The sequence below is a fragment of the Urocampus carinirostris genome, chromosome 7 (assembly GCF_059441175.1).
Source record: "Urocampus carinirostris isolate Australia breed hairy pipefish chromosome 7, RoL_Ucar_1.0, whole genome shotgun sequence".
Classification (NCBI taxonomy): domain Eukaryota; kingdom Metazoa; phylum Chordata; class Actinopteri; order Syngnathiformes; family Syngnathidae; genus Urocampus; species Urocampus carinirostris.
This window is the reverse complement of record NC_142355.1, coordinates 13,265,965-13,286,785: the sequence shown is the minus strand read 5'-3', so window position 1 is coordinate 13,286,785 and position 20,821 is coordinate 13,265,965. Positions and strand designations below refer to the sequence as shown.

The 20,821-nt window shown below is 38.3% G+C and overlaps 1 protein-coding gene across 1 annotated transcript in view; it reads left to right on the top strand.

The window, feature by feature from the left end:
* The first annotated feature begins 3,256 nt into the window (after nt 1–3,256).
* The window catches only part of fa2h (fatty acid 2-hydroxylase), a 66,549-nt gene continuing 48,984 nt past the window's right edge, over nt 3,257–20,821 (top strand). The window contains exon 1 of the mRNA XM_088339791.1: nt 3,257–3,714. Within this exon, the coding sequence (XP_088195917.1) occupies nt 3,427–3,714 (288 nt within the window). The 5' untranslated portion in view covers nt 3,257–3,426. The remainder of the gene's footprint in view (nt 3,715–20,821) is intronic.

Here is a 20,821-nt window from a genome sequence, read left to right as displayed (position 1 = left end):
GACTGGGTCCTGTTCCTGTTGGTATTTCCTGTCCGGTATTGTTCCCGTTTATTTTGTTAATTTCAGTTTACAGTTTTGTTTCCGTCTATTTTTGTCCTGTTTATTATTTTCTCCAGTTTTTGTTCACGTCTAGTGTGTCCTGTTTATTTTCAATATCCTGTTTCATTATCTATCCTGTCTGACCCCATCTGTCCGATATCAACTCGGGCAATTGATATCGATCTTGTTGGCCTCTGGCTTCCGATCATTTCACGCAAGACTGCTGCCTAACGTGCATGACTCCCCATTTCCCGTAAAATAAAAGGCTTGTGTGCATAACGTCACGCGTTTGGGTCCCGATCCTGTTCTGGTTCATGACACTAAGTATCTGTACGTGAATAAATCACTCCAACGATCACATTCGATTTCCAATTTGGCAACAGTTTGCCACTTTCGGTTTTAAACACGCATGTTGTTTTGTTTAATATTCTGGAGACGGATTGTGTATTGTGCATAAAAATAGAGTATGTGATAACATCTAATGTGTTTTAATGTCAAAAGGTTGGCAAATATGCATAATATTGGTGGGGACAAAACGATAATTTCTCGATATTGGTGGGGATGTGTCCCCTCCGTCCATGCCAAAACGTTTTTGTTATATATCATTATAAATCCGGCAGCACGGCGGCGCAGTGGTTAACGCGTGTGGGGCACAGTTCTGAGGTCATGGGATCGAACCTCCTGTGTGGAGTTTGCATGTTCTCCCCGTGCTCGCGTGGGACTTGTCTGGGCTCTCCGGTTTCCTCCCACATTCCAAAAACATGCATTTCAGGTTAATTGGCGGGTCCATATTGTCTCTAGGTGTAAATGAGCGAGTGAGTTGTCTATCTCTGTGTACCCTGCGACTGGCTGGTAACGAGTTCAGGGTGTCCCCTGCCCACTGCCCGGAGATAGCTGTGATGGACTCCAGCACCCCCCGCGACCCTACTGAGGATAAGCGGTGCAGATAATGGATGGATGGATAGATTATAAATCCATCTCTTTTTCAACTGGTTTTATTGAAAACATTTGGGTCATTTTTTTATTATCTCATAATAAAAGCAGGGGTCTTCAATGTGGTGCCTGCCGGCACAAAGTAGCCCCCCTAAGACCATCTGAGTAGGCCATGGACTGGTTCTGAAAAATATATAATTGGTGATTGTGATTTTCCAGCAAATTTGACTTTTAACTGTCATTGTGTTTAGTTTTAGCTCTAATGCAACAACGTGGAAATAACATTGTTACAACATAGCTGTCAGTGAGGTGTTTGCAAACGAAACAGTTTTATGAGCCGGCTCCATGAAGTGAATGACGGGAGCCGGCTCCCCACCCATCATAAGCAACTACCCATCGAGGCGCTTTTTCGTCTCTCGTGATTGGCCAATAGATTATGCACTTTTCTTCAGGGATTGTTGTTGACTTTAAATGTGGTTTACGTTTTATTGATTTTTTCATCTTTGCGATCAATAATATAAAAATGGATAGAACATAAAACCACTGCAAACCTATCAAGACCTGGCTGTCACTCAAAACATTCGGGCCAAACAAGGAAAAAAGTAATCAGAGAAGAGACCAAGAGGCCCATGATCACGATGGATGCCCAGCAGGCATACACAGCTAAGGTGGGACAATCTATGCATGTGGGAGGAAACCGCAGTGCCCGGAAGAAACCGACCCAAGCACGGGGAGAACATGCAAACCCCACACAGGAAGGTTCGATCTCATGACCTCAGAACTATGCCACGGACGCGCTAACCACTCAGCCGACCCTGTTATTGCACTGAAAAGTCAATATTTTTTGGTTGTGTTGAGTGCTTTTCAGAAATTATGATCTGCTTGACTCTAAAGTTGCTTAGTATAAAAAGATTCTAAGTTTAAATGTGTTAAAAGTTCACTGTACAGAGAAAAGATTAATTCTGTTATAATTTAGTACAGTACAATTTAGTGAATATTTTTTCATTGTATACAAAGTTACATTATTATTTGTAATGTACCGATTAAAGGGACCCCGTACTTGTCTGTATCTTATATATTTCATTCCTTTTTTAATTTTCTTTATTTGTTTTTTTTCATTTTGTATTTTTTTTCTTGGCTTTGTACTTTTTTTCTTGCTTTTTTTGGTCTGATTTTCTTTTTTTTCTTTTGTTTTTTTTTATCTCTCGCTTTTTACTTTTTCCTGTTACTTTTTATTCATTTATTTTTGTCCTTTCCTTTCCTTTTCTTTTTTCTTTTCTTTTCCCTAGCTTTACATAGTTCGTTTTCTTGCTTTCCTTCTTCTTTTTCTCTCTCTTTATTGTCTTTCCTTTATTTTTTCCCCTTTCATTTCTTTTTCCCTAGCTTTGTTTCTTTTTTCCCTAGCCTTTTACTTGTTTTTTTCTTGCTCCTCCATTTTTAAGTCATCTCAGAGTGTTATAGAGATAAAATCAGGGTTGGGTAGGGTTACTTTAACTGGATTACTTTCAATTACTTTTGGATTACTCCAATACCAAATATGCTAATAAAAGACAAAACAAACTAAATATGAATAAAATTATGACTCACAACATGTGGTAAGATTTCTCTCCTGGCTTTGATCTCTTTGATCTCCGGCAAAACTAACATAAAATGCGACAGAAACAAAATGAAAATAAATCCAAACAGCTTGCCAACATCATTTTTGCCGTTCCATGGATTCCGTTACTCCCCAAGCTTGGACAAAATGTAGTAATTTTATTCATATTTAGTTTCTTTTGTCTTTTATTAGCATTTGGTATTGGAGTAATCCAAAAGTAATTGAAAGTAATCCAGTTAAAGTAACCCTACCCAACCCTGGATATAGTTTGTAGTAGTTAGATTAAAGCGCCCAAAAAAATCCGGGAAGACATTTGGGAGCCAAAAAAGCTGGCTCGTTTTAGTAAGACAAGCCGGAAGAGCCGGTCCTCTAAAAAGAACCTAAATTCTCATCACTTCTATGTATCTCTCCTGAGCAACAGGTGTGGTTGCTGCATTCAAGTACATTTTGGAATCCCAAAAACTCCTCAAAGGCACATGCGTAATTTCCCTTATTTCTGAATGAAAGTACTGCTCAATGGATGCTGCATTAAAAATGAGGGATACATTAGTATGATCGAGCAATTTCAAACTGTATGCAAATCGGAAAAATATACATTCCCCGGCGTATTCTGGATCGACTATAGATTTTGTCGAAGCCCATGAACGCCTCCCAGACCACGCCTCTTGATTGGTTCCTCCCTGAGTGTACTTCGTGTCTTGGTGCGTTTGGGTGTTAACTGTCAAGTTGAACTCCCCAAACAGAAAGGCCTCGTTTAAGCGTGGAGGTCCTTTTTTAAAAAAAATTCTTTCTCTTCGTTCTCCCGGAACTTTTACTCCCTCTTCGATACAGGTGTTTCCTCCATCTTCGTGAACATCATGTCTCCTTCCACATCTCCCCGGTTCTTCACGGAGAGGGAGGTCACCCGTCACAATACGAAGGACTCATGTTGGCTGCTCCTCGGGTCGCGGGTCTACGACGTGACCTCCTTTTTGCGGATGCACCCGGGAGGGGAAGCACTAATACTCGGTCGGGCGGGTAAAGATGTGAGCGCGGAGCTGGAGGGACCCCCGCATCGACACTCGGAAAACGCCCGGAGGTGGCTGGAACAATATTACATCGGAGAATTGGACCGAGGCAGCCGCAATGACGCCGACGAACTTCAGGTAAGCAGCAGCTGTCTCTGTAGAGAGAGCCCGGCTGACATCACCGTTTTCAGAAGAAAGAAAACAAACAAATAAACAAAATAGTATCGGCCTGGCAGGTGTATTGTTCATTTTGTGCTGCGTTAATTGCTATAGTTACGCAAAGTCACCCTCCAACTTTTACCTGGTTTACGAAACCAGGCTCCAGAGTCTATACAGACCGGTTTCGAGTACTATCCAAGCAATATTTACATAACATAGGATCCGGATCATCCTTTGGTTAATCAACTCAGGCCCGCCTTAAATTTCAGAAGCGGTTTCCAGGTAGTTTCTATCAAAATATATGTTTTTTTAATACAATAAATGCAAACTAAATGCATAACTGTCAACCTCCAGCGCTCCATGCCCTTACAAAATGTTGTATTTTCTCTTACAAAATACAAAATAATCTTACACCATATTTTTTTCAAACGTGTTTATTTATGTCGTTTAACATGTTATATTGTACATGTGTTTCGTTATATCATATATATTGTTAATTAACATTTTGTTGTGAGATACTGAGTTGCTCGACATGAATGAGGTTTATTATAAAAAAGGTTCAAAAATTAAGTAGCTTGGACGTTCACCATAGAAGGATAAAATACATGCAAATATCTCATCTCATTAGTTGCACCGTTTAGCCTCAGTAAGGTCACGGGGGTGCTGGAGCCCATCCCAGCTATCTTCGGGCAGTGGGCAGGGGACACCCTGAACTGGTTGCCAGCCAATCGCAGGGCACATAGGGACAGACAACTTACTCGCACAGTCACACCTAGGGACAATTTGGACCGGCCAATTCACCTGAAATGCATGTCTTTGGAAGGTGGGAGGTAACCGGAGTGCCCGGAGGAAACCCACTCAAGCACAGGGAGAACATACAAACTCCGCACAGTAAGTCCGGTTGCTGGATTTGAACCCTCACAGGAGGTTCCCAAGACCTTAGACCTGTGCCGCACACGCGCTAACCACTGCTCCGCTGTGCTGCCCTGCATGCAGATATAATCAAGTAGAATAATACATTTTGTTATTCAAATTATTAATTCATATTCTGCATTAAATTATTGTTGGTAACATACTGATTAAAGGGATAACCACAAACCTGTCTTTTTTCATTTTCTCCTTTTATACTTCCTTTTTTTCTTAACTTCTTTATACAACATAATAATTCGTAATATAATGCATCGAAGCAAGTGAGCCGTTTGAGAGCTGTCTCTCTGTATTGAGTTGAGCAGAAAAAGCCGGTTCTCTAAAAAGAGACGGACTTCCTTTCACTACATAACTACCACATGAAATCCAAGGCTGCAGACGCATGCGCACAGTAGCATCAAACCGCAAAACGATACCGAGATAGCGGCAAACTTGTTTCGTGATAGTCGGTGTATACTGTATAGTACCCATAATTGACAAATTTGCATTTTTCCGTACAGATTTTCTTGTACGTCGTACACGTCTTAAAATGCATAATAAACGTACTTTGTACGGCAAAAACGTACAGGTTGACAGGTATGCAAATGCTCTCCCCTTTTTAGAGAAGCTTTGTCAAACATACGCCCTGAGGACCGACTCGATTATTTAATTTGGCACACTATACATTTCTGAGTATGACAAAAGAAATCTAGGTCACTTCTATCAAAAGTTATGATTTTTCATAAAAATCCTAACCAAACTAAACATTGCGCACTAAAATAATCCACATACTTTTAAGGCTGTAAACATGACCTGTCTGCAATTAGTGTACTAATATAAATTGTATCATGTGCTACTGCAGCATGTTCATCAGTGCAAGAAATGTATTCAAGTATTATTTCAAACCCACCATTCCTGCTAACTTATTAACAATACTGCTACAACTAATTATTACTCCTATTGTAACATTTCACTTATTAACTTGCATAAATAAAAAGCGTTACCTCTCATCAATAATGCAGTTTTGGTGTTGGACACTATTAGACCTTTTTAGCTAGAGTCACAGCATTGCTTATTTTTTTGTGCCTTTGCCAACTTTTTTCGTACGGCGTGAAGGGCGAAAATGCTGCTTTGATGGAGGTTTGTTTACCTCTCAGTCCTTTTGTAGATGCACCTTCTTTGTCTTTTACTTGTAATCCTTTTTACATGCCGTGATAATTTTTAAGGTGCTGTTACAAATGACTTGTTTCCTCTGGACCTAGCGACTATGCGAAAGTAAATTCTGCAACGGGCATTTTCTTCTGTTCCATTTCCGCTTCGTCAAAACCAAAAGAGGTCTAAACAAGTGATGTACCACCCTTTTTTTGGTGCAAGCTTTGTTTCCTTCTCGTTTGTTGACTCTGGGACTATGTTTACGGAGTCCGCCATGACACTCAATGAGCTCACACGGTGGTTGTGGCATAGTGTGGTGCTTGCAAACTTTATCGTGTTTATTGGCTTATGCTATTATTAAAACTTGCCTCTGATTGGTCGGCGCTTTTAAAACTCGAACAGTAACTATTGTGGTTGGCCAAAACTCCATCATTCACTACAAAAACTTGAAAAAAATGCAGTGCCTTGCGGTTTCACAACCGTACTACGTTTAAACTTTTGACTTTGACTTCGGACTGCCGCCCCCTTTGTCTGAAGAGCACGTTTTGTGGTTTTGTTGAGTTTTGTCTTAAAATATATGGTATGGCTCTCAAAAGAAAAAAGAAAAATCGAAATATTCTTTGATTTTTGAGTCAAAAAGGTTACCAATAGAGCTGTAGAGCGACTTCGGCTGACATCACTGGCCTTAGAAGAAAAACATACCAGTATCGGCCTGGAAGGTGCATCTTTCATTTTCTGTTTCTGTTTCATGTTTTCTCGCTATAGTTAGGAAAAGTCACCCTCCAACTTTAACCTCATTCATGAAACCACCCTCCAGAGTCTTTACAGACCGGTTTTGAGTACTACCTAATTAGCAGTTTTATTGCTCTATTGTGAAAGAGAATTTTAATACTACATACCTGTCAAACATACAGGTAGTATGCATAATGTTATCACTTAAAAAATGCACTTTGGCCCATACCAATGACTATAGTTGGACCAACCCTAAGCCCTTGATTTCCATTTCTGGTTGGAAACCACTGCCCTGGACTGGCTATTGAGAAATAGTAAGGGTTGGTGATTAGCAAAATACCATGTGTCTGTATTGTTGACGAGACCAGCTTTCTTTAGTGGTCAATTATTTGACCACTATATGTATCTGCATTGTGTTATGCAGCCAAAAACGAGTGCTAAAAAAGCACAAGGAAAAATACACCCTACAGAGACAAGTGACCAAACACCACAATTTTTCATCCCCTTTTTTTTAGCCCTGCCTTTTTTAGGTTTTTGGGTACCTGTAGTAGCAAGGTGACGGACAAGGTCAGCTCCCACTCATTGAGGCTCATGTTATGTGAAATACATGCACAATTCTTGACCTATGAGTATTTTAAAATGTATGTTCTTATGATAAGTAAAATACAAGAACTATTATTTAAATTTCTATATATTTTGCTTAAATCAAATAATGTTTTTTTTACCACTTTGAGGTACTAAATAATATACACTGTCCATTTAAGAACTTTGAGTGGAAAGTTGGGGTAAAAACTGAGAGAACACTAAATTAAAGCTAATCTTATCATGCAAGGTTTGGCCATCACAATACACTTAAGCCATAAATCTATAAAACGGTTGCTTATCATAGCGAAAACCTGCCTTCTAATGCCCATTTACGACCAGGAGCGATATAAAAGTGACAATGTGTATAATTTAGCTCCTCTTAGTGGTACTTAAAACATTCAATAAAAAAGACAATATTTATTTGAATTTATTATAGATAACACCTAGAGGGAACTGACATGATTGTCTGCCATCTTGCTGCTAACTGGACCTAAAAAAAAGAACTTTGTGAAAGGCTCAGGATAAAAATGAGAAAAAAAAATGGTTCTGTTTGGTCACTTGGAGTGTCCGTATTTTGTAATCTTCCCTGTGCTTTTTAGCACCACACAATACAGCGACATCTAATGGTCAATATTACACACTGTCCCTTTTAGCAAAACTATTTGTTGGGATTCAGACGTATTTTTTAAAGGAGTCCTTTTTTTGCAGACTGAAAGCAATTGAGTACCAAGGCTATCGTTATCAATGACTATTCATGAATTGGTATCATACAGGCCTAAAAAAGAATTCTGTATTAAATATACCTACATTTCCTCTAAATTGAAATATTACCTCTTTGCAAATGTTGCAAATTCTACGATAGATGCCTGAAATCACGATCCAGGGATCATTAGTGGTATGCAACTTCAAGTTCAGTTGATTGTTAAACCTGACTTTCATGTCTATGCTCCTCCGTTATAAGGATCTAGTAATGGATGTGTGAGCATGTCGTGGGTGTAAGGTGTCCCAGTTTTTCAAAATGCAAAATTTAAATGCGATTTCACCGGTGTCCCTATGCATGTGTTTGCCACAATTCTGACTCAGCCCCAAGGTCATTATCCACAATTCATTGTGAATGTGATGACATTTAACAAACAAACTATCTTTCAAAGAAGATACATTTATGGTAACTCAACCAGGTCCAGGCAATGACGCTCCTACACAAAAATGAATCTTTGAACCATCACCCTTTTTATAGACATTAGGTAAAAATTAGACTGAAATTTCAAAACAATTAAGGTGTTTTTTGAAATAATATTAAACATGAAACATCCTTATTTTTCCTCTCAGATAATATGGTGAATTGTACTTATGTTTTTTTGTTCTTCTTCTAGATTAATTTTTAAAATATTGTTATTATCCAATACTGCATTTAGAACGTTCCTCCTGCTCATATTGTTATGGAACTCTCCAATGTTTTACTGTTCATATACCCATTAGAAAGGGATAGCTTGATCAGAGCCAGGAGATTTGTATTAAGAATGGTCCGGGCCAAAATCACTGTTTCAGAATCAATTGGGTTTTTTGGCCCAAATCTTAAACCATTCCATAAACCCCAATTTATATGATAAGTCCTCAAATTGACATTAATTCTGTATTAGTTGTAACTGGAAATTTCTTCTCTGTCGAACTGGCAAGTTATTTATTCTCTGAACCTCCCTGTCCTCACACATGAACAAGTTGCAGAAACGGGAAAAAAATGGGCACACTCAACATGCAGTTGTGCACGACAGACCGATGAAAACGCTAGTTCTAACTTATTTAAACTTACAGGTTAATTAAAGCATACTTCACAACATTTAGTTGACAAAAGAATCATAACAGCAAATGATCCGTATTGATCAGTAAACAAGCCTGCAATATAGGTGTAGGATAGAAAAAAGTCATGTAGAACAAATCGTAATTCAAACATTCCATACATACAGAGGATGAAAACATTTCAGTGTTTTCTTTTTTTCAGCGTTCTAAGACTAGTGGTCAAAGTAGGAAAAGAACGGGAATGTAATTTGCCCTGGGCAAAAAAAACGGTCAACAGGAAGTTGGGGCCGGTTGTCAGACTTTGAAAGACTTATACAGAAACCTTTTCTCTACTCATTGGGATGGCTTATAACCCACTGTTTAAGGATGAAATAAGGGATTGTGGTTATCTGGTAGAGTGTCCTGGCTGATAAGTCACTGGAAGAAACCCTGCACTTAACTTGATGGGCTCTCAACTGAATTTCAGATTTGAAGGATAAACCATTTTGCTGACATATCAATACATTTGAGTAAACCTGATTTGTGTGATGTTATGATCTTCTTATTTACTAAACACTGCTAATTGCTGGCTGATAAAAGCAACCAAGTCAGTGATCCTAATCGGTAAAAGGATCACTCTCGCTGCTGGTTGCTAATTTCACAGGTTGGAGAATCTGGGTGGTAATGCAATCGTCTTCGGCTCTAACCGCTAATATTAACGAAATACTCAGTGCAACCATGTTCTTAATCCATGCCTGCAATAAACTATCCGTCCTGTAGTCAACTAGCCATGCTGCACTAGCAGAAGATGGAAGGGAAGAAGCTACAGCAGGGGTCGGGAACCTATGGCTCGTGAGCCATATATGGCTCTTTCTATGAGTACCTGTGGCTCAGAAACAAATTTGATTGCATGCAAATTTTCTCCATCTCGTCCAAAACATGAGCTACTAATCCTGTTCAGATACACGCAGAGCCAAACCAAAGTTAACAGAGTGGCAGTACTTTGCAGTATATATATAGGGCACGTTTTTCACTACAATTTACAGTCAAGGTGTCACAAAAAAAAAAAAACTTGTTCTGGCTGTACAACGCTAAATAATCCGTTATATAAAACATCACTATATTATCTGTCTTCAGTGTTCAGATACCTTATGATGAATCCACAGAACAAACTGTAAATCCGCCAAAACACCAGAAGAGAACTTAAAGTTTTTTGATTGGGTGAGTGGGAGGGATGGGTGGAGCTATGCAAAAAGTGCAAGAACTCCCTTCCATCTCTCGCCCTACGCCGTCTGCGCCATAGATAAGAACATCAGGCTCCCTGTTTGCAGAATGTTGTGACGTTTTTACAAAATAACTGCTTACATCTGGTTTTGAAACCAATATGTATGAAAAAAAGGGTCAAAAGGAGTTTAACCGATCTTGAGTAATTGCATGAAAGAGACAAGTTTAAAGTGGTCTGTTTGTTGAATTTGGGACAGGGGCTCTGGCATTATTCTCTTTTCATAATTTTTATCAAATCATCAAAAATAAATGTGCTGAAGACTAAGCTTTTGTCTGGGGCGCGGGTTTAGCAATTTAGTAAATTTGTCTCATAATATATGGTGTGGCTCTTTCCCAAAATAAAATTGATATATTTTGCTTTTATGGCTCTTTGAGTCAAAAAGGTTCCCGACCCCTGAGCTACAGAAACTAACGAGGGCCTAGCTACTGTCGTGCATATGTGTGAAATGCAATCTGTAGCGGAAAAGGGAAATTTTAATTGTAACATTTATTACAATTGACAATAATAAGAATATAATATTTTTAAGAATATTGCCCCGGCCTGGTTTAAGGTTGAAAAAGATCCTTCAATTAAAATGTTTTACTTACCATATGTATTTGTGTAAAACGCGCATTTTGTTTTAACCTAAAAAGAACTCGAAGATGTTCTACACGTTATGCGGTAGGATATTACCGTATTTGTGCAAGGATTGATCAGTAGAAGAATACAGCTGACCACAATCACAAAATGTTGGCTGCAATGGGAATTGAACCCCGGTTGCAATGATCAGTGTGCTGAATTCCATCCACGAGACTACAAGAATAGATTGCTTTTGAAATGACATTCAATTTTATCTTATTACCACACTATTTTTGTTCACGGTACCAGAGACGAATTTTAGAGAATGGAGAAAACGGAAAGTTGTCCTGAAAGACATAAATAAATGTAAAAAAGCATGACGAGGAAACAACACTTTGGTGTACATCATGATTAATCTTACTTTGGAGGACAGTAAATACATTTTATGTTGGCTTTGTGCTCATAGTTTAAGCTGTGAACAAATGATTTAATCAAGGCCTGACAAAACATTGGAATAATAAAGCTTTGTACAGATTTTCATTAAAAAAATGCATGTTATACACATTACATTTCTTTCGTGGCAACGTCTTCAATTAAAGGCACAGATGCTTGTCTTATGATGTCACTTGCCAATGTCGCATAACATTAATTCATTTGGGTCCTTTGCTACGTTTTTACTTGTTTTTCTATCCTGACTAAAAGTCACCAATTAGACTGGGAGGTATTTGCACATTTTATCAGAAGAAAGCTGGCTAGGTACTTTCTTTTGCTAGCAATGGCAACCCCATCACTTCAAAATACAAAGGACATGTGCGAAAAGGAGTAACATCTACTCTTAGTCTTTACAATTTGGCCGATTTCACTGTCTGTTTGGTAGTTGTCTTCACTTTAGCTCCATACTGAGAGAAGCCGACATTAAAACCTGCTGGTGCAGCCATAAGTTTGGTTTCCAGGATAGACTGGCTGGAAAATGGCAATATTGAATGACAGTTTTTGTACCTCTGTGAATGTATCATGGTATTTTTCATGTCTTTATTCGCATACTGTGTTTTAATTATTACCTTACTGCAGTTTCGATATAGTATGTCACGTTTACCTTTATATTAAGTGATAACTTCATTGATTTTCCCAGGTTTTGTAGTGAATATATTGACAGGACCTTCGTACAATCCCCAGCTATTTTGTCATGTCATTGCCCTGAGTGTCATGTGTTTTCTTTGTTTGTTTTTCGCCTAGCTTACAATGGGCTGCCATCCCTCGAGCACATGACAATTTCTGGGCAGTCAAGTGTAATTGGAATGTAAAGATAGTCACCCAGTCCTTTTTTGAATCTGCAAGACAAAGTATTATTTGACCTGACAAGTCTCAAGAGCATAGTTACACTTGCCATCAACTTATTATGCTATGTCTCAGGTCGTTGACAACATCACTGGGTCAAGAATTTTGTTGGTCATTGTTAATTTTAACTTTCCTCAATAGAGATTGAAAACATTTGATTAGGATGTTCTTAAGATGACAAGGAGTGACTCACTCGCCCGTGCCACCTTTACTCAAGGGTTTGGCAAAGTCATAAACTAGCAGAGGGCAAACACCCCCCTTTTTGTGACATTGTCTACTCATTTTCCTTTTAAAAACTGCTGTTTTTTTAATTTACAATATTCACATGCATTCACAGGTTGCCAGTTTAAGGTCTAACATTTTTCCTGCGGATCTTTAAAATAAAGTATTTAAAAAAGCATTTGATGGACAAATTTAAGCCAAAGTTTTAAAAAAAAAAAAAAGACAACCCAAAGTAAAACAAATACAGCAATCCGTTTAATATTGTCTTTGTAGAAGATAAGTTCAAAAGCAATGTTGCCATTTGCTCGTAAATGAAATACGGTAAGCGGACAATCTCTCAAAAACGATTTTGTGGTTTTAAGTCGTCAATAACCCACATGCTAGTAAATGTAATTCACTTAGCAAATTGTTGTCTTTAATTACAAAACCACTAAACACATTTCTGGAGTATTCATAGACAACAATCTAATTTAAACGAGTTCTCTTGAATTGTGAACTTTTTTACTTGGAGAAGCGACTTTGGCTTGTGTTGTGCAGCTTCTGTAGCGCACGTGCATGTTGACAGACGAGACCGATGGAAAATTAAAACAAAACTGGTCCGTAGGTAAAAGGATGCAAGAGCACAAAAATGATGCCTTTTGAGGGATTTGTATCGTGATAAATGCAACGTGGAGACTGGATTGCTCAAAGTAAATGTGCATTGAACTGGTAAGTTGGCAAAGAGCCACCTGATGATAACATTTTGGATAGTTGTGGATACCTTTAGGCAGCTAGCAGTATTGATACTGAGTTACAAGGCAAGCTGGAATCAAGCACCAGCATTTAATGGATATCTCCTTCCGAAAAAATAAGGTCAATTATTGTTATGAAATCCCTTTTTTTCCCCATCATCTTTGGTTGCATGCACCAATGCATGCACCAATGCTGGGATATGTGATTTGTATTATTTTTTTGATGAATCGGATATTTTAAAGCTATTTTTAATTTCTTCCTCTTCATTCAAATATTGATGTTTTGGCTGGATATAAAAATAGTGCTCAAAACAGTTGAATATTCTATAATGTTAAACAATAGAGAAATCCAAGTTTTCGTCAATTAACTTGACAATAAACAAAATACATTCAAATATATGCTATAAAACTGTAAATATGTAAGATACTCTTTTCCTAGCACATTATCCAAAGATCATATTAATTTTCTATTTTATGGGTAGCAACTTTTCTTTTATCCGCAAAAAAAAAATCAAAAATGTAAGCCCACTTTTCAAAATGTTGTCAACAAATTAGTTTTGGGGGTTAATCATTGAACATGATAAACATTCCCAAAATTAAAATGATATGCAATATGTTTACGATTCTGCCCCTTTTGTAAAATTAAACATGTCTAATACACATATCTGTGTATTATTTGTTATTGCAACATCCATTGCAGCCTGGTCATCCTGGAAGGGGGATTACCACATGTCCGGTCCCTTCTCAAGGTTTCTTCATTTTCCTCATGTTGAGGTTTTTATGTTTTTCCCTGCTCTCATGTAGGTTTTAGACCAGGGGATGGTGTAATAATAGTCTGTAATAATAGTCTGTGGTTTGCAATAACCTGTGCACCCCTTTAAGACTCTTTGTGATTTAGGTCTATACAAATAAAAATGACTTGACTTGACATGTCGTTATTATTAATAATTTATTTTTACTCTATTTTATTTACTTTTTTTGTCTCTGTACTTCTCATCTCATCTCATTAGCTACACTGCTTGTCCTCAGTAGGGTCGCGGGGGTGCTGGAGCTCATCCCAGCAATCATCGGGCAGTGGGTGCCAGCCAATCGCAGGACACACAGGGACAGACACCTCACTCGCTCATTCACACCTAGGGACAATTCGGACCGGACAATTCACCTGAAATGCATGTCTTTGGAATGTGGGACGAAACCGGAGTGCCCGGAGGAAACCCACGCAAGCACGGGAATAAACATACAAACTCCGCACAGGAAGTCTGGAGCTGGATTTGAACCCACGCAGGAGGTTCCCAAGACATGAACTGTGCCGCACATGCGCTAACCACTGCGCCGCCGTGCTGCCCTCTCTGTACTTCTGTTACCTTGAAAAGTGTCAAGTTTGTTTCATTATGAAACAGTCAGGCACAGTCAAAGTCAAAACGTTCATGCCAATTTTCTTTGTAATGATGTATTCTTCAATAAAAAAATATCTAAAAAAAATGTAAGAACTTTTTTACAAAATCAGTCTTGTTTTTTTCTGCCGGATTAAAGTTGTACTACAACTTTCAGCGTCTCAAAAGAATTGTGCGCACTAGAATTTACATTGATATATGGTACTTAGTGGCTTATAAATCACGTGATACAACGAATCGATGAATTGATTTTATCGATTAGTTGTTGCAGCCCTACAGCTATTACGGTATTTCCAAGATCTTGTTAAAATGCCATAATAGCATAGCGGGTGCTATTTCTGTATTCAACACATACACAAGGCACACTGCACGATAGAGAGCTGGTGCATTCTGTTGTGCCCGCTGCTGTTGTGCCTAAATCCGACTCTCCTTTGTGCTCGTTAACACAGATGGGAGTCAGATTTTGAAGGGGAGTCGAATTAAGACACATCTCTTGCGGATGCTTGGTTTTCATGATTATCAGCGCAGCGTAGGAATCAACACACCATAGCGGACAAAAACACTGAAAGCATTCAATAGCGGGAAAGTGAAGTTTTGGCCTCTGATAGCACAATAACTTTCAAATTGTTGGATACGCCGTTAGCATTCATGAGTTCTTCCGCCAACAATGCATTGGATTTGACGTTACCTGTCCTCATCCAAACATAAGGTTGAACACCAAACATTGTAAGTCTTGACTTGGCCAAGGCTCGAAACCTGTAACCTCCCAGTCTCGGGCGGGCGCCCAACCCTAAGCCCACCGAGCTAGTCCACCTTGCATGACATTCAGGGCGCTTTGCATGATTGGGCGCGTCGCAACATTTGAAGAAAATTTGAGACTTTATGTGTGCTCAATGGTCGTGAAACTACGGTATTATTTTTCTGTAAATGATTTTCTTTTTCTACTGTTTCTACAATCACTTGATGAGAGGCCACAAACTGCAAAACCAGGGATGTCAAACTTGGTTTGGCTCTGGGGCCGGATCCAGATTTTCTGTTCTCAGGCAGGCCTGATCGGAAAAAGAATGTCAACTCCAATTTTTTTGCTTTGTTTTTCAGAATTATGCTTTATCATTTAGCCTACATTAGTAACATACTCTACATATTATAATCACGGATGACTAGGGATCTTTTCTAAACACATTTATTCAAAAAATGGGGATGTTTTTTTAATTTATTTTATTTTTGGCATTAAATTTGTTTAACTGCTTTATTTTAACAGTTGAGTTAATGCAGTTTTACACCTGAACCAACTCATCACGCTTTACAGACTCCACACGTCCCTCTAGAGGCCGGAGAGTGCATTTGATTTATTTTCTTTATCAGAACTTTTAATCGATATTACATAGAGACTCACTTCTTCTTTTTGAAACACTCAGCAATTTATGCCGGACTGGAGTATATCATCCAACGGACCTGATGTGGCCCGCGGGCCATTTGCTCGATAGCCCTGTGCTAAATTATACCCAAGTGCCAGTGTAACCTTGATAGCTAACAGTTTAGTGTTGTACTTTAATTTCCTATTGTGTTATTTTTCAAAATATCTTTCAAGCAAATGTAGAGCAATTGATGAAAAATCCGTCATACACTAAGAAATAGAAACAAAAAAAACTGCGTGGATAAGATCGATGTCACTCCCCACAACTCACCCTCATTCCCCTTATTCCTCCTTCCTAATGTGTTCCATCCTAAACAGCTTTGCTAAAAGTAAGATAAAAGCCAAAAGGCGTGGTGGGGTAAAAAAACATAAGGGCTCTTTGTAGTAAGTTGGGGATTGGTAACACATACTTAATAGCAAAAATATGTAACTTTCATTTTTTTAAGGACACCTGATGCTTCCCATCTTTAAGCAAAAACGATCAAACAGGATCAGATGGCACAATAAAATGTCAAAGGCCTGATTAAAAAGTGGTGCATGATTAGCCGTATTTTTTCCCAAATAGGCCTGTTATTAGATCTTTTTTTATGTAACTAGCTAAACACATTTTCTAGGTGGGCGTTTTTGTGATGTATAAGAAGGATGCACAATTTCTGTTTTCTTAAGCTATTGTAAGGGAGGGGATGACATGAAAGGACACGGACAGGGAAGGATCTGGTTTGAAACGGACGTAACGTCATTGCAAAGCAGGGAGGCCCGCATGCATAGGTGATAGGTTAAACCTGCCGGACGGGGGATGGGTTCTTAGGATGGGGAGGGAAGTTGTGGAGTAAATGATTCAGCAGGGGGTGTGTCAATATGGGAGAGAGCGAAGGAGTAAAGTAGGGGAAGAAACTGGTTTGTCTTGTCCTAGCGAGAGGAGGGCAAAAAGCTGCAAACCCTTAGTCGACTGGGTTCCTCAATAAGGCCCAAAATACTTTGCTAGTGTCAAAAGTAGGGATGTCCTGATAGAACATTTTCACTTCCACTCCGATAGCGGTGGTTTCCAAACTTGTATCAGCAGAGATTATACATGTTGTGTTTTTGTAGTGTTGGTTGTTTGGGATACTATGTTTCAAGATATTTTAATTGGGCACACCTACAAAAGCAGATCTGCTCTTGAGGGTTTGGAATCAAAAAAGGCAACATGATTGGCCAACAGTGACAATAATGTTAACAGATCATTATAGTGAAAACAACAAAAAACAAGGTACAATTATAGTCAAAATAATATCATATCCTATCCTCTTTTTTGCTGGTGTCCAATATTAATATCAGAATAAAATTAGCAACATCAAAGCTATTTTTTTGTTCCCGTTTTTTGGTCAATTCACCCATTTGGCATGTTTTTTGTCAAAAAGAATGCTTTGTAATAAGCTACAGCTTACACAGTATAGTAAGGAAAAGACAAAGAAAGAAAAAAATATTTTTTAAAGAAAGAACATGAGAGTGCAGCTAAACTATGCGATTGAAATATGTATTTCCCAATATCATTACTTTATGGCTTATAAAGGAATCTGTAACATTCCTCAATTTGGTTCATTTGATATTCCAGCTCTACGTAACTATATAATAAATCGACAAAATATTTTATCAATCCACTCAAGTCAAAAGAGCAAAATTATTGCAAATAAAAAGCAAACTTAATGTTCTTAAATTGCGGGTAAAAATTTGAACGATACATTTTGTAACAATGTTGTTGTTCGCTTTTCGCAGCTTCATTTCATTGGCTTCTCAACTATAACTTAGCTTGGGAGAAGAATGCTGAGCTCAAGTAGTTCATGCTTGTTGTAGCTGAGGTAGTAGTTTTCTTCATTTTGTATCAAAAATGACAAAGCACCATTGTACAAGAGGAACTCTATTGTGATCAGCTGATAAATAGCTGATGCCACGATGTTGGTCGTGACAATGAGTCACTGAAGCGTTGAGTTTTGGATTTCCGATTTTGAGCTACTCTATAAATGACAACCCATTGCATTGTTCCCCATTTCATTGTAAACCTCATAATGTCAGTTCTTCACAATGTTTTTTTTTTTTTTTAATTCACAGACATGTTGTCTTATATTTCCCCTCCTTGAGTTTGGCAAAACTTGGGTGCATATTGAAACTCTAACGTTACTTATACACCAGTTCGGTAGCCTAGATGGTAGGGCGCCCGCTCCGAGACTGAGAGGTCGCTGGTTCAAGCCTCGGCCGAGTCATACCTAAGACTTACAACATTGGTACTCATTGCCTCCCTGCTTGGTGCTCGGCATTAAGGGTTGGAATTGGGGGGTTTGGTCACCTAATGACTCCCAACACAACACAGTTGGGTCAAAAATGGTTGGTTTGGCTGTGGCTGCATCAGCTCTCTACAGTTAAACTGTACCGGTCAGGTGTATCGACATTTCGTTCTGTGCATGGTTACAAAGAATGACAATAAAAGTAAATTCTATTATTCTATTCTATTTATAGTTGTGGAGAAGGATGTCAACTTTCAAAGCGATGCTGTATGGACAATTGATTTCAACCAAAGCAAAACTAACATGTTAATCAGTATACCATTTCAAGTCAAATCACATTTAATTGTATAGCTCTTAATCACAAAATGTCTCATAGGACTGAACAGGTTACACCTACACCACCCCCTGATCTCAAACCAACATGCGGGCAAGGACCAACTCAAAAACATCAGCATGAGGAAAATAAGAAACCTTGAGAAGGGGCCTAACAAGTGGTAATCCCCCTTCGAGGATCATCAGGGTGCAATAAATGTAACATTGGGTAAAAATACTCAAAACATAGATAACATCAATAAAAAAGCATAGGTAATATGTAAAAATGTGTCTAAAAAGTGCAAGACAGCAACAACACCTTGAGCCATGGGTTACTACCAGTTAACGTTAGTTTTAAAAAGTCATCGTTTCGAAGCATATTTATTCTTGCTGTAAGTGATGATAAACATGTTTAGAGCACTTGCTGCTTTCACATTTGAGTAAACATGTAGCTAAATATATTGATGCACAAATAAGTTTGTAACAGAAACATATTAAAACCGAAGTGCTTTACATCTATAACACTGTGGAAAAAATAGTAAGTAAAATGTTAAGTCACAATTGCTGCTAACCGGATCTAAACTGAATAGCCACAAACGTATTACATAATGATTCATTAAGCAATAGCAGTGTCTGAAATAACGTCTGCCCGGACGCCCGGGCATGCATCTTTTACGTCGGGCATACAACTTACAAAACCTCTCCGCCCGGGTGGCCGACAACTTTAGGAAAAAAAAAAATCTTCCAATTTTTTTTTCTTCAAATCAAATGTTTGCGTTATTCTGATTTTGAAATCATCCTTCGGTTTGGAAATTTCAGAATTTCGGTTCGTTTGGTAATTTGCATACTCGGCAGCCAATCAGAAGCCTGAATTGAATAACTTCGTGCTTCCGGACTTTCCCGATCGTTATTAGGTTGTGCATTTGCATATCATTTTCCAAAGTAGACGCACAGAGAACACAAGAAAAGTGGACACGTGGTTAGGAATCAAGCCAAAACCTCAGCCCAAGAAGAAAGATTGAAAAGAAACTAACAAAATGTATGACGCTACAAAACTTGAACGTACATTAAAAGCATTGTGGAAAGAGCAGTTTTCTGATTGTGTTTGAAGTTGTGAAAAATGGGGCAGACAACTTTAGGCTGGGCTGGCAACTTTTCAGAGTTGTCTTCCCTGGTGTCCGGTAACGTTTTGTCATGAGTTTCAGACAATGGCAATAGTTTAATATTGGTTGTTCCCCACAATTGAGTGCATCGTCCACTATATGTGTGTGTCTGAGCGTGTCTGTATGTAACCGAAGGCAGGTTTACAATCGAAAAGTGCTTCTGTGTACACTATCAACAGCATGGATCTGGCAGATTATAAACAATGCATAGTTTACATTGAGAACCAGAAAGTCTTTGTTTGCAATGAAAATAAAACTAGGTGAGGTAAATTGTAATGTAAATGCATCCTTTACTACTTGTTTGCATTTGAGTGGCACAGAATCTCGGTACTAGGATTTGCAACTCCAATTTTATTACGTTTTAGTTTTTAGTCAGTTGTCTAGCCTGACCTGGAGTGTGGGGTTTGTAAAGTCACGATTTGTATATTCATTAGACATTTGAAACATATAAATCAAACTCCTTGTTTGTGTGTGTGCTCAATATTGCACTACTTCATTAAAACGATGACCGTAATAATAAGCAACTTTAAAGTCAAGCAACTCAGAATCCCTAAAAGACAGACCGCACAACAATATAAAATGGAAAATGTTACCTCTTCAGTGCTACAAAGAAATTTTCAGATACAAGAACTTTTATACATTTACAATTCAACACTAACCAATGTAGGCTGAAACAACACAGGACCTCTGAAAAACATGGAAAAATATAAATTAAAATGTGCAAAACAAAAACATATCAGTCTCTTCTGAATATTAGGGGTTAGGAATACTCTGCTTTGGGGCCATCGATATAATTCAAATGAGCCTTCATCAGGATTACTTTCCTGCTTACTCATCTGTTCCTATGCTCAATGTTCTGCTATCCCAACACCTTCCTCCCTCCCCCTCTGTTCAGCAAACAAATGAGCAGTAGCGACAGACATGCTTACTAACCAGTCTACCAGTTAACGAGTTAACCAAAATCAAGTGAAAAAAATGAAAAAAAGGGTGCAAGCAGGCACACCACGGCGTTAACAATCTTTTTAAAGCGAGATTGGGATTACATTTGCATGAATATATATTTTAAAAGATAATTATACTTTTTTTAATACAAGTTAATGAGATGCCTCGGTGGTACCAATTGTCACACTGTCAGGCTGCCAGAGACTATATGATGTGGAAAACACCGGCATTTGTGATGCCTCCAATATCTAAGCAATGATTTTCATAAACACAAGGGCACTTTGCAAAATAACATTTTATTGCAGTAACACT